Source organism: Pleurodeles waltl, chromosome 3_1 (assembly GCF_031143425.1).
Source record: "Pleurodeles waltl isolate 20211129_DDA chromosome 3_1, aPleWal1.hap1.20221129, whole genome shotgun sequence".
NCBI classification, from domain to species: Eukaryota; Metazoa; Chordata; class Amphibia; order Caudata; family Salamandridae; genus Pleurodeles; species Pleurodeles waltl.
In genome coordinates, this window is record NC_090440.1 from 31,629,077 (window position 1) to 31,644,221 (window position 15,145).

At 43.5% G+C, this 15,145-nt stretch overlaps 1 protein-coding gene across 1 annotated transcript in view; it reads right to left on the bottom strand.

Moving 5' to 3' along the window:
* The window catches only part of LOC138283725 (embryonic protein UVS.2-like), a 103,236-nt gene that overhangs the window by 13,254 nt on the left and 74,837 nt on the right, over positions 1–15,145 (bottom strand). Inside the window, exons 7-9 of the mRNA XM_069221770.1 lie at positions 13,578–13,659; positions 6,587–6,711; positions 900–1,015 (exon numbers count right to left, since the gene is read on the bottom strand). Coding sequence (XP_069077871.1) covers positions 900–1,015; positions 6,587–6,711; positions 13,578–13,659 — 323 coding nt within the window. The remainder of the gene's footprint in view (positions 1–899; positions 1,016–6,586; positions 6,712–13,577; positions 13,660–15,145) is intronic.

The following is a 15,145-nucleotide window of genomic DNA, read 5'->3' on the forward strand; positions in this document are numbered from 1 at the left end:
GACCATATTAATCAGGTTACATCTTCATGTTTTTTCATGAATTTTGAGAATTTTGTGAAAAATCTTTCCTTTTATTCATACAGAGCTTCAGAAAACAGTTATTGTGGCCCTAGTCATTTTAAGACGAGAATATTGTGATGCTCTGTATATGAGTTCCCCACAGCGCCTACTAACAAAACTTCAAACCCTTCAAAATGCGGCAGTTCAGGTTCTGAGGATACTCCCTGATCTCTGCCCTATGCTGGGCCCATAAAGCTCTTCACAAGGTTGGTGCAGGCTGTTTTGAAAAAAAAAGCACAATGAGGAGGTAGGCACTTTTCCCAGTCGTCTTGAAAATGGTGGAGGTCACTTTCTAGCCATCTTAGAGTCCAGCCAGTCCTAGTACAATTCAGGAAGCAGTTGAAAACCTGACTTGTTTCTTCCTCAGCTAAAAGGTCCCCTTTTTTCTTGAGAGGGTTCTGCCTGGAAGCTAGTGCCAAGATGCCGACAGGCAACCTCATACTTACTTACTTACTAGGTTTGTGATAGTCCTTGTCTTGAGGCCTTTCTGGAGGTCTCAAATCACATATAAAATATGATATGGGGAACTATGTTTGTGAAGGTTCCTGTGGCTGCCTGCAGATATTTGTTGGTGAGATTCTGATGGGCTTTCTTGAGATATATGTAGGCCTGTTACCACTGAAGATAAGCGCTCTAGGACTGGCATTGTTCTCCCCCCCCGTGCTCTTGAAAGAGAATTTATTTAAACAATGCCCTTCCCACCTATCATACTGACAAGTCACAAGCCAGCAGACTTTATAAAATTACATGTGATGATTGCTTTACTTTCTTTTGAGTTTTTTTGTTTTAACAAGCCCAAGGTCTTAACAAAATCATTTGATGCGCCCAGAAGGTCTTACCTTATACACTGGGACTCTGATGAGGTACATGCATTTGGCGTTGTTTGGATACGAAGAAGGTTTGTTGGTGGACATCACTGTGCCCCTCTGGGTAGTGAGCAGAGTGCTGTAGATACCTGAAAGCAATAAGTCGGGACATTTAATCATTGTCTGTGTCTCCCATCAGTAGCGCTTTACAGCTTTGCTCCAGATGATAATGGATCAAACCCACCCTGCCACACCCAGAGCAGCTTGGTTCAGCTGGCAGCTGTTTCAATGTGTACTCTATTTAAATTACATTTTTGGGATTCTACCATACTAAATATTATTATGTTGAAGGGAAACAATTAAAGTAAATGATAATTAATGTTATGGAACCCACAGCAGTGCACAATAATCATTAATAAAACACTATCAAATGAGGTAACGTCAAAGTTGAATATGCTGTCTCCTCCTATTAACTTTTACTCCCAAAAACAGGTTACAAGAGTGAACCTGCATTTACAGAAAAGTGGGTTTAGTATTTATTTTATTAAGGATGTGTTTGCTCAAACTTTGATCCAGCTGTTGGAAAAGACAGCAGCGTCACCGGAAGTCACATCTGAGGAAGTGACATCAAGATGGGAGTGTCTTTTTAGGGACGATGAAGAATCTGGACAGCTATATCCCAAACATGACTGGGTGTATCTGGGTTTTTGTCTGAGCAGCAGTTACTACCTCACCTGCTGGGGTGTGTTTTTGGATTACAACAGCCTCTCTAAGATGGCGACCATGCTCCTCTTCCCCTTCTAATGAGACGCATGTTCTTCCCCTCCTAATACCCTCTTTTCCAGAGAGAAGTGATTCTCTTTTGAGAGGGCTTCGATTCCTATGACTACAACAAGGACATCTCTGCTGAGACTTGTCATGCTGCATGGAGTGTCACTTTCCAGGCATGTACTGCAGTGGGTGAGAGTCGATTGTCCCATGGGAAATTACATCATTTTGGGCATTAACGAGGAGAGACAAGGGCTGCTGTATGAAGCATTAACCCCCACTTGGAGAAGCATCTGGATACTTTCATATCCTTAGTAGAGTTCTTGGGGCAGGAGGAAAGAGTGTATGGCTGTCACCAAAGTTATCCCGGGGCTTCCCTGTATATCCAACCGTCAACAACTCGCATGTTTCCTCAGAGACACCTACATTTTTTCCTAAAAGAGCTTGGCAAAATATCCTCAAGGTAGATTAAATATGATGTTTCCTTCCTAGACATACGCTGAAGTAAGACTTTCAGAATAGTTTATCTTCCCATTCTTGCAGAGAGTTATAGAAACAAATGAAAGAAGGATGTCAGCAAACTCAGCCCCAGACACATCTGCATTATTTCATTGGCCTTCACCTGCCTCTCTAGTTTCATGGATTGCCCTCCATCGCCCAGTGGAGTGGACGAGATCTGAACGACAAATATCGAGACTGTGCATACATAGCCGACCGAGGTGGAAATGGTCTCTTCACTCGGTAGAGGGGCTTGGGTGGTTTTGCTTTGAAAGTGCCATTAGCAGGCAACATTTTGGCACACCACCTCAATGAGTACATAGAACGTTAATTTAAATCTATGTCTCTGGGCGACCCTTGTCCCGCGAGGACCCTAAAGTTAGCTCCTAGCATCGCTCCCTACCTGTGCTGTTTGATTATTATAGCCTTCAAGTCAACGTTGATCCTTAGGGAATGTAAGAACATTTTGCTATCCCTCCATCAAAGATACCACCAGTAGATACCTCAACTCCACTACAGATAGATCTCACTGCTGCCTTTCAATGTGATGGTCAGGGAAAGGTACAGCCCAACATCTGTTTTTCATTTTAGAGAATGACCTGTTAGGTTCCGCTCAAGATGGGTTTTGGCGCACCACGGCATGGAAGTTGCATGTGGACCAATCCATGATATTGGATCAAGGTGGCATTGCTTCCCCCTGCACTCTTGATCACTCTGCTGCCTCAGCCAGACAGTGTAGATGGGATAGACATCTGTGGGGCACCATTAACCTGGATCTCCTTAGCAAATCACTAAAGGTGGATATGTCCAACTCTTGTTCCTCTTCTAAACAGTTCACCAGTGATGTGCCTACCCACCTTAATCCCGGTTTAATCTTTATGTTTCCTCTCTGGCCGGATTTCTCCATTCATTTAATCTGGCTTCAATATGTTATGTGGATCACACCCAGCAGATTGTGAAGTCGCATGGGAATTCAGACCACCTGTGGCTAGTAGAAATTTCCATAGTCGACTCACACTTGTTTTAAATTTGGATGGCTCGTAACTGTCTGAAATTCATTCTCATGGCCTGATTAGCTTAGGACATTGTCTTACTCCATGGAGAACTACAAAGATGTGGGGGTTTACTTTGATGACAAGATAACCTTTAAAACAAGACCATTACGGTCTCATCCTCCTTCTTTCATCTAGAATTTCTGATAAGGTTTTCCCATTTCTTTATGAGAGCTCTCACTTCTACTTCCTAGAAGTGTGGTTGTGTCTCTTCTGGATCACACCAACATCCCGTACTTAGGACTTCCCCAGAATACAACCCACCCTCTCCAACTGATCCCAAAATACAAATAGCACTTCTTTTGAGTAAGTGGCTACGGGCAGTGGTTCCCAACCTGTGGTCCAGGGACCCTAGGGGGTCCGTGAACCCTCCTCAGGGGGTGCGCGACTTCTTAGAAAATTAAAAATTATTAACAGATTAGGTCCCCAGCTTTCAGTAATGACTCAGTGGGAGGTCCCCAGATTCCAATAATGATTCAGTGGGGGTCCCCGGGTTCCAGTAAGGATAAAATGGGGGTCCACAGAAGTCAAAGTTTGGGAACCACTGGCTTAGGGTATCGCCAATCTCTGGACAACTACGGAACTTGCAATGGTTTGCCCACTAGCAAACATACCATTTTTAGGACTATTTGTATTTATCTGAAATCTCTTCATAACAAAGCCCTTTTCTTCATAGTCAGATTTTCAGATGGTACACTCCCTCCTGCTCTCCTCGCTCTTCGACAGTTCATCTTTGTGATGTTCTGATTATTTAATAACAATGCCAGGGACGTAGCTATCAATGATGCAGTGGGGCCTAATGGCCAGAGGGCATCACTAGATCTGGACTATATTGTTGTAATTTACTGTGTAAAAAGTGGTCAGGGACCACATTTCCTTGTTTGCACAAGGACCCATGACACTCCTACTACACTGTTGGCCAGCGTGCACTTATCATTGCTTACCAAGTGGATAATATATGGAATTCTGTTCCTGTTGCTCTCCATAGAGCAAGTGATTGTATGTTCTTTAGGAAAAAGTTTAAGATTTGGCTATTTACAATTTATATGGACATAAGGCATCTGAGTTCTGATTTCAGGTTTCCTGTGCCAGGGGCCCTCACTAGCATCAAAATAAAAAGTAAACAAATAGAAAGTGGCACAAGTCCCGGGACATAGAGTCATGAAAACAACAGTGGTAGTAGAGGTACTCTCACTCACCCTTTATCCCACAATGACATTCCAGGGCTGACCCCTGGTCTCAATTTTTGCCCATCCACAGCCTCTATCTAGCTAAATGGTCAGCTATAAATGGCTAGAAAATTGTCCCACACATAAGGTGTTTGGCACTCTTATAGTGGACATCAAGAAAGACAAGCCAAAACATAGTAGAGTAATTCCTTGTCAAAAAAGCCATGTTTTTTGTTAATTTGAAAAAGCAGATAATCTTTTTTGAGCAGGGTTAAGGAATTCTGAAAATTGTAACTGTGCACTATGACGGATCTAACTGTCCACCTGTCTAAATGCAGGGATTATAAAAACTGTTTGGGAGGGAAGATTCAGATAGAACACCTGAGCTAAAAGGACATGTAAGATAAGGTGTGTGAAATATGGTGCTTGGAAGCAGATTTAGCTTTGGCTGCCATTGGCTAAAACCTATGGGGGCCGATCTTAGTCCCTGCCACAAATGTTTGAAATTTCTGCAGTCTTGATAGCTATTTCGAGAGAAGAACTTTAGAGATGAGACTACAATCTAGAATCTCCCTTCATTATTAGACAAGAAGAGATTGGATTTTGTGTTATTGAATTTTCCCTTGTGATTAGGTTCTATGATATAATTGGGCAGTACGTTGTGACTTGATTGTATGCTGTGATAATGTTCTACCTTGTGATTAGATCATAATATGTGGTTGAGTTCCATATTGTGAATGGTTGTAACTAATGCATCATGTTGTGTCTTGTGGTTGTTTTTTTGTGTGTTTGGATGCTGTCTTGTGACTGATTTTATTATGTGCTTAGGTTCTGTCTTGTGACTAGGCCCTTCTTTGTGGTTGAGTTGTGGTTTTTTGTGAATGAGCACTCTCTTGGGATTTTACCATGTGCTTCGGTTCTATCTTGTGATTAAGTACTATTTTGTGGTTGAGCTGTAGATTGTGAATGGGCACTTTCTTGTGATTGATTTTATCATGTGATTGGTTTATGTCTTGTGATTAGGTCATTTGTTGTGGTTGAGTTCTATATTGTGTCTGTGCGTCTTGTGATTTTATCATGTGCTTGGGTTCTGTCTTGTGATTAGGTCCTATTTTGTGGCTGAATTGTACACTGTGAATGGGAGCTCTCTTTGATTTAACATATGATTGGGCTCTGTCTTGTGATTAGGTCCTATTTTGTGAATGGGCACTCTCTTGTGATTGATTTTTTTATGTACTTGGGTTATGTCTTGCGATTAGGTATTTTTTTGTGGTTGAGTTCTAGATTGCGAATGGGCGCTTTCTTGTGATTTTATCATGTGCTTGGGTTCTTTCTTGTGATTAGTTCCTTTTTTGTGGTTGAGTTCCATCTCTTGTGATTGATTTATCATATGGTTGGGCTCTGCCTTGTGATTGTTCTTTTTTGTGTGCTTGGGTTCTGTCTTGTGATTGCTTTTGCCATGTGCTTGGGTACTGTCTTTTGATTAGGTTTTAATTGATGGTTGAGTTGCAAATTGTGAAAGGGTGCTCTCTTGTGATTGAGATTATCATGTGCCTGTGTTCTGTCTTGTGATTAGGTCCTATTTGGTGGTTGAGTTGTATATTGTTAATGGGTGCTCTTTTGTGATTGATCTTATCATGTGGTTGGATATTTATGCTGTGACTAATTAGATGCTGAAGATTGTAGTGTTCACTGCATTGCTACACATTCTGTCAGAGACTCTACAGGCTCCTACTTCAGCCAACAATATTTCCTCTTTTAATTCCAACTGTGTTCTTCATTAAGAGACATAATAAGATTATGTGCTGGTGTTCAGGATATGATGGAAGTTGATGGCTTCAGCTACCTCTTGATTTACTAATGGTAATAAAGATGGCTTGGTGAAAGCAATAATATAAACTGTTCACAGCGAATAGCAGGACATGTGAAGGAGCGGGATGGGACACCAAAAGTGAAAAGTACAGAGGATGGTTGCCAGAGTTTTCTGAGCATTAGGCAAAATTACAGTATACTATTTGGGCGCTACATTACTTTTAGTGACCGTTATTTTCAGGCCATTTGGTGCAAATTCCTCTACTTTTGTGGTGGACAATCTTGTGGAGCCTACCCTGGAAAGGAGAATTTTGGAATCATATAATCTGAAAAATGTTAGAGTTGTACAGGAAGATGACTGAAAGAATGATAAAAACTCCTCTGTTAACTCACAATATTTGTGAACAGATACATTCCTTACCACACTGGTACAGGGTGTTAATTTTAGCAATGTCCAGGTTGCTCAGTCCATCTCTTTGTCCTATAGGCGTGTTAGGATTTGGCTTGGGGACAATGGTTGGTCCATTATTGCCACTGAAAGCATACCTGGTGAGATAAACATATTGTAAGAGAAACACCTCATGCATTGTAGACCAAAAGTTCAAAGAAGCATATAAAGTTTTGCTTACCAGATATCATCCAAACAACAGACTAGCTGGTAAAAGTCATACACCAACCAAATTAGTCAGATTGGTAATTCATCTAAAGAGCTCTTTAAAGTCTTTTTTCATTAATTCTCAGGCTTGTTATCAGTCAATTCAGATCTCGCAGGAATTATGTGACTCTCTTGCAGATTTTTTGAGGCCAAAATCAAGATAGTTTACCAGAATATTACCAGCCCCCTGGACCAGGCAAATAAAAAGATTACCTTTAACTCTCCCCCACCTGATGGTGGATTTAGCCTGGAAACATCTGATGCTTTCACACTTGAGCAAATAAAAGAGCTCTAGAAAAAGCTATATCCTAGGCCCCTTCGGATCCATGCCCACCAAAGATCTCAGTGCTACTCTTTAGTCAGACTGCTATCACAATCAGATCACTGTTCAATCTATCTATAGACACAGGAAAAATTCCCCAGACCTGGAAATCCAAGCAGGTTATGCCTGTTAAAAAAAGGCTAATGTTGCCTCTAAAATTACCTCAAGCTATCGGCCCATTTTCCTGCTTCTATTACTAGGCAAGCTGCTGGAAGGTCTAATAAATAAACAGCTATTAGCCTACCTTGAATACAACAAGATACCGGATCCATCACAATCTGGGGTTAGATCGGCACATAGCACTGAGACAGACTTGGTAGCTGTTACAAACTCCATAAGACACTCTCTGGATGTCAACACTTCATCTATGCTTGTGCCTTTAGTCTTGTCCGCAGCGTTCAACACTGTGTTCCTTATCACGCTGCTTCAAAGGTTGTAATAGATCTATGGGACAGCCTTACAGCTGTTCCAAGACTTTATTGAAAAAGTATCTCAGACCATCTCTTTGGGGGCTTTTAACCCCTTCGCTGCCAGGCATTTTCCCCCTCCTGTGCCAGGCCTTTTTTTGGCTATTTGGGGCAGTTCGCGCTTAGGCCCTCATAACCTTTTGTCCATATAAGCTAGCTAAGCCAAATTTGTGTCCTTTTTTTCCAACATCCTAGGGATTCTATAGGTACCCAGACTTTGTGGGTTCCCCTGAAGGAGGCCAAGAAATTAGCCAAAATACAGTGAAAATGTTGTTTTTTTCAAAAAAATTGGAAAAAGTGGCTGCAGAAGAAGGCTTGTGGTTTTTCCCTGAAAATGGCATCAACAAAGGGTTTGCGGTGCTAAAATCACCAGCTTTCCAGCTTTCAGGAACAGGCAGACTTGAATCAGAAAACCCAATTTTTCAACACAAATTTGGCATTTTACTGGGACATACCCCATTTTTACGATTTTTTTTGCTTTCAGCCTCCTTCCACTCAGTGACAGAAATGGGTGTGAAACCAATGCTGGATCCCAGAAACCTCAACATTTCTGAAAAGTAGTTGAAATTCTGAATTCAGCAAGGGGTAATTTGTGTAGATCCTACAAGGGTTTCCTACAGAAAATAACAACTGGAAAAAAAAAAATGAAATTGGGGTGAAAAAAACCAGCAATTTTTCTCTACGTTTTACTCTGTAACTTTTTCTTGCAATGTCAGATGTTTGAAAGCAATATACCTTTACGTCTGCTGGACTCTTCTGGTTGCGGGGATATATAGGGCTTGTATGTTCATCAAGAACCCTAGGTACCCAGAGCCAATAAATGCGCTGCACCCTGCAGTGGGTTTTCATTCTATACCTGGTATACAGCAATTCATTTGCTGAAATATAAAGAGTGAAAAATAGCTATCAAGAAAACCTTTGTATTTCCAAAATGGGCACAAGATAAGGTGTTGAGGAGCAGTGGTTATTTGCACATCTCTGAATTCCGAGGTGACCATACTAGCATGTGAATTACAGGGCATTTCTCAAAAAGACGTCTTTTTTACACATTCTCTTATATTTGGAAGGAACAAATTTAGAGAAAGACAATGGGCAAAAACACTTGTTTTGCTATTCTATGTTCCCCCAAGTCTCCCGATAAAAATGATACCTCACTTGTGTGGGTAGGCCTAGCGCCCGTGACAGGAAATGCCCCAAAACACAACGTGGACACATCACATTTTTTGACAGAAAACAGAAGTGTTTTTTGCAAAGTGCCTACCTGTAGATTTGGCCTCTAGCTCAGCCGGTACCTAGGGAAACCTACCAAACCTGTGCATTTTTAAAAACTAGAGACCTAGGGGAATCCAAGATGGGGTGACTTGTGGGGCTCTGACCAGGTTCTGTTACCCAGAATCCTTTGCAAACCTCAAAATTTGGCTAAAAAAACACGTTTTCCTCATATTTCGGTGACAGAAAGTTCTGGAATCTGAGAGGAGCCACAAATTTCCTTCCACCCAGCGTTCCCCCAAGTCTCCCGATAAAAATGGTAACTCACTTGTGTGGGTAGGCCTAGCGCCCACGAAAGGAAATGGCCCAAAACACAACGTGGACACATAACATTTTTTCACAGAAAAAAAGAGGTGTTTTTTGCATAGTGCCTACCTGTGGATTTTGGCCTCTAGCTCAGCCGGCCCCAGGGGGGCAGAAATGGGCTAAAACAAATTTGCCCCCCTACCCTCTCAACTCCCCCCCCGGGAGCGAACCTTGCCTACGGGGTCGCTCCCTCTGTGTGACATTGGCGCAAAAAAAAAATCCCCGGTGGTGCCTAGTGGTTTCTGCTCCCTTGGGGGCAGATTGACCTAAAATCGGCCGATCTAAATGGTCTAAATACAATTTGCCCCCCCACGGGAGTGATCCTTGTCTAATGGGTCGCTCCCCATCTCTAAAAAAACAAACAAACAAAAAAAAAACACAAACATTTTTTTTGCCCTGGTGCCTAGAGGTTTCTGTCCCCCCGGCAGATCGGCCTAATAACAATAGGCGAAATAAATTTGCCCCCCCACCCCTCCTCCGGGAACGACCCTTGGCTAAGGGGTCGCTCCCCCTGCGTGACATTGGCGCAAAAAACTAAAATCCCCGGTGCCTAGTGGTGTCTGCCCCCTTTGGGGCAGATTGTCATAGCAAAAATTGGCCTCAATACAATTTTCCCCTCCAGGGGTGCGACCCTTGCCCAAGGGGTAGCTCCCCATCTGTAAAACAAAAAAAATAAATCCCTGGTGCCTAGTGGTTTCTGCCCCCTTTGGGGGCAGATCGCCCTAATTAAAATAGGCTGATCTGCCCCCAGGAGGGCAGAAATGGTCTAAAATAAATTTGCCCCCCAGGGGAGGGACCCTTGCCTAAGGGATCGCTCCCTTTGCGTGAAATTCACGTAAAAAAAAAACTCCCTGGTGTCAAGTGGTTTCTGTCCCCCTTGGGGGCAGATTGGCCTCATAAAAATAGGCCAATCTGCCCCCAAGGGGGGTAGAAATGGCCTAAATATAATTTGCCCCCTAGGGGAGCGACCCTTGCCTAAGGGGTCGCTCCCCACCTCCAAAAAAACAAAACAAAACAAAAACAATAAAATTTATCCCTGGTGCCTAGAGGTTTCTGCCCCCCCTGGGAGCGACCCTTGCCCAAGGGGTCGCTCCCTTATGCCAATAACAAAATCCCTGGTGTCCAGTGGGCGTTTCAAAAGCCGGATTGCTTTGCAATCCGGCTTTTGAAACGCTCAGAGAGACTTCAAAGGGAAGGAAATTCCTTTCCTTCCCTTTGAAGCCTCTCTGGGCCTCCCCCACGTGATCGAAAGAGAAATGCTTTCACAGGGGGGGTGGCGGGGTGGAAGGGGAAGGGCTTCCATATCACCTTGTCCAAGGCACCGTAGCGGTTAAATCTCGTACCATGTTGATTGATAAGGTGGTCCCTCAGGGCTCATGTTTGCCCTACCCTATTTAACACATATGTAATTCCCCTTGCCAAGATCGTCAAATCCTTTGGATTTGAAATTCTGTTGTACGCTGATGACACTCAGCTGGTCATTTCCTTTGACAAATAGTCGAGCAAGGTTAAATAACGTTTCTCAAATTAGACTAAAGCAATATCAGATTGGGGGCCACATTTACAAGAAACTGACACATCTGCCCCTATGCGTCAGACTTTTTGCACTGCCCAATGTTTCCCTAATGACGCCAGGGATGCACTGTTTTACTATACAGCGCTCCATGGCGCACGTTTTTACATATGCGTCAGAAGTTCTGACACATCTGTGGCACTATACTGACGCATTGCTAGTCTAGCGTAAAATAAAGATGCTACTCCAGCAGTGCCAGGAAGGCTCCCATTGAGAAAACCGCTGCATCAGTTTAATGCCTACTCTGAACAGGCATTAAATGTTTAACGCAGTGAAGTCGCAGAATGATGCAGTGAAATGTTGTAAATTTCACTGCATCAGTTCTGCATGGCGTTTCTTGTGGGAACGTCTACACTGAATACATTAATGTGACACAAGGGTTTACAAAATGACACATTGGGCCCAATAGATCAGTTTGTAAATCTAGAGCAGTGTAAAGCACTACATAGCGCCACTGCTGTTTCAAAATTTTTTTTACAACGGTGGTGCAACAGCCTTGCAAATGAGGCCCTTGATGTCAAGTAACTGCCTACAGCTGAATACAGAAAAGACAGAGATCATGCTTTTTGGTAAAGCCCACCAGCTCGGGTTCCCTGACTAGTGGCCTTCAGAGTTGGGTAGTGCCCCTATTCCCACACAGGTGGTCAAGCATCTTGGTGTCAGACTGGATCAAGCATTAACAATGAAAGAGCAGGTTCTATCTACTATGGGCACCTGCTTCCATATGATGCACCTGCTGAGAAAAGCACTTGCTTTTCTCATACTTTCGGCTAGAAAAACCTTGGTGGAGGCACTCATTATTAGCTATTGCAATGCATTATTATCTTCAGCCAATGAGATATTACTGTCCAATTTACAAGTCGTTCAAAATACTGCAGCACATCCCATTTGCAATCTCCCCTCGGGCTCTGCTTCCACTCGTCCTCCTCTGCTTTCAACATCTGAAAGCTGACTCTGACAACCGGTGGAATGCTGGCCTTCCCAATAAGGGCATCACACCACTCTCCCTATTTAGGGTCCTTCTTTTCTGTCTGTGATAAACCGAAAAAGGACAAATAAAATACAAACAATGACTCCCTTGATGTGGGGAGTTATTCATAATTTGTCTACAAAAAAATCCCCCACTTTGTGAGTTTGTTTCTCAAAAGCAAACACATTGCCATCAAATTGACGGCAGCCTCCACCAACCATTTTGCTCTTTCATGTACCTCCATGACGGCTGTGTCTCTGAGGAACAGAGATCACAGAGGCAGGGTTGATCTCTAAATATATGGGGGGTTTCTGTCCATCAGGGTTGCAGATGTAATGTTCTGTGCCACCCTGAAGAATAGAGTACTTACTCCCATACCTTACATCAGGCCCTAAACTCTGAGTTATTCTTTATGGACAAGCTACCATGCATCTACCGTGCCCTGAGCATTACTTAATCACCTCTGTACCATCCATGTCCCAATGTATTGAAACTGACTCTTCCTTCAATTTTAGAACCTTGCTCCTGCATGCTGAAGCCGTTCATCAATGATGTATCCCTCCACAATCTTTCTTTCTTATTGAGGTCCCACATATGTTCCAGCTAACATGCATAATTCAGGCACCACCTTGCCAATTTTCTTGACGTTTGTACATCTCATTTTAAAGACTGTCAGATGCAGCCCGGGCATCCTTTCTTCCAACCTTCTCCACCTAAGAAATTTCCATGATTGGATCACACTAATTCATTCAAGAGTCCATCTCTGGTCAAAGCCCAATCTACAGCACTTCTCAGCCCACTGTATTTTTACCTTTTTTTGGTCATGTCGTCCTAACACTGTACTCACCAGCTGATCCTCTAACTCCCTCTGATCAACAAAATATAAATAAATAAAGAAAAAAAAACTCTTACCTTTGTTCCAGAGACGTGGTTGCGTCTCCTCCGCCCTTTTCCCGGCAGCACACATGCTTCCAGCTAATCACGACGTCGCTGCCACCAGCATGACAGCAGCATCGTGGTTGGTGTGGGAACCTGTGCACTTTATCCACCCCGCTGTTCAATACAGCCGGGTGGAGAAATGCAAAGTGTGCATGTCTGTTTGGCAGACTCAACATAGCCGGTCCAGCATACATGCACACTTATTGTGCACTCCACTCCTCCCTCCAGTCCTCCTCTGGCCCCTTCCAGCCCAGACCTCAACTAAACCAGCTCCCAGGAAAAATAAAAATTATAATAACGCTTCATTGTTATCATTTTATTTTTCCTTCCCCTTCTGCTTAAAAGCAGCTGGGTGACACTTCTCCACCTTGGAGGAAGAGCCGCCTATGTCCTTTTCGTCTCTAACCATGATCTCCCACCTCTGTTCTAAGTATGAACTCTGACCGCGCCTTCAGCCGTTTCTTTGTTTTAATCTGTTTTTAAAGTGGACGATTCCCCTCATTAACCTCCATTGTCATGTTACCCTATGAGTTTTATCTTCTCTCTTCCTTCTGGTGCCTTCCGCCTACCTCCCTTCTCCAATCATGGGCTGCTCATGCTGTGCTCACCATGATCAGTGATGGAGCCAACATACTCCCTTGCACTCCCCATTCATGGTGATTCCATCTCTGAGATGACAGTAACCACCAACCCACTGATCACCATGCCTCCCTTCTCCAATCGTTGGCTGTAGGGTGTCTGATGGTCATAATCATTGATGGAGCCATCATAACCCCTTTCCCTTGCCTTCCATGGTGCTTCCACTTTTAAGTCAATAATAAACACAGACCAAAGTGTTATCCTATCACCTGGCCCCACACATCAAGAGAAAAACAACTAAAAAACCGGCCAGTTAAACACCTTAGACTTACATTGAATAGTGCATGATGGAAGAGTAGTCATATTGCAGATCAAGGTTATTGGAGTTCTCTTTGTTAAAGTTAGGCAGATATTCTGTAAAAACAAACACACAATAAAGAGTATGTCAGAAAATCACTATGACCAAAGGGAGTCACTCACAAAACAAACAACTATATGAGCCACAGATGGGTAGCTTTACTTGGTCCCTTATCTGGAGGTTGTATTGACAGGGACAACAATAGCTGCTTTCCAACGCTGGAATGACCTGCTTCCTCATTTAGAAAGATAGTTAAGCACAAGGAATGTTGCTCTCATAAGACCCACTTGAGGATGAATGGTGCAGTTGCTGATTCCTGGAGATCCTTTCTCAATCATATGAGAGTGGGACATCTCATGTGGTGCTGGTGCTTTCACTGGGACTGTGTCCTTCTCACTGGTACCTGTTTGTTCTTAGTTGGATGGTGCCGGTTCTTCTCACTGGCTGACCAGTTTATTTAGTGGTCAGTACTTGCACAACTAGCCAGGGTTACAAGTTTTTAAAATAGAAATACACTTGCACACTCACTGGGACTCTAGTACTTTTATTTGGACAGTAGCGGAGCTTCTCACCGGGATATCCGTGTTCCTAAGCAGGTAGCATCAATGCTTCTCCACAGGAGTCCAATGCATTCAAAGGGAGAGTACCAGCCCTTGCATAGAGACTTCAGTGTGTTGGAAGGGACAGTCAGTACCAGCACTTCACAGAATACCACCTTGCTTTTAAATGGGAAGGTACTTGACTTGTCACTCGACTCCAGTGCTTTAATGGGCCCGACTTCCTTGGAACACAGTACTTTAGTGGACAGCTTTAGCACTTCTTCCTTGACCTCAGTGCCTCCATGCACAGTATCAGTCCTCTGTGCTTCAATGGAACATTTCAGCACTTCTTCCCTTAGAACTCAGTGCTTCGATGTACAGTCTCAGCACTTCGTCCTTGGACCTCCCTGCTTCAGATGAAAGTTTTAGCACTTCTTCCTTGGAACTCAGAGGCATATTTATACTTGTTTTGCGCTAAACTTGTGTAATTTTTTTAACACAAATTCGGTGCAAAACTAACCCCATATTTATACTTTGGCGCTAGACCCACCTAGCTCCAAAGTTATAGAGGTAAAGTCATTTTTTGGACGGGGAAACCTACCTTGCGTCACTGTAGGTGTACCCGTGCAAAAAATGACTCTATGGCCTTACCGCCATATTAATCCCCCGTGCTAAAATAACGCACAGGGAGGGAGGAGGGGTCAAATAATGGTGCAAAGATTGCTTTGTACCATTATTTAATGCCTGGGTCAGGGCAGCCGTTAGGGGACCTGTGGGCCTATTTCCATGGTTGCACACCATGGAATAAGCTCACAAGTGCCCACCCCAGGCACCAGGGACACCCCCACCCACACCAGAGGGACAGCAGAGGATGGGGGACCCCATCCCAGGTAAGTATAGGTAAGTATTTTATTTTATCTTTTAAAGTGCCATTGGGAGCCCTGAAATGGGTTCCTCTGCATGGCACTGGGTGCAATGGCCATGCCCAGGAAACACTGGTCCC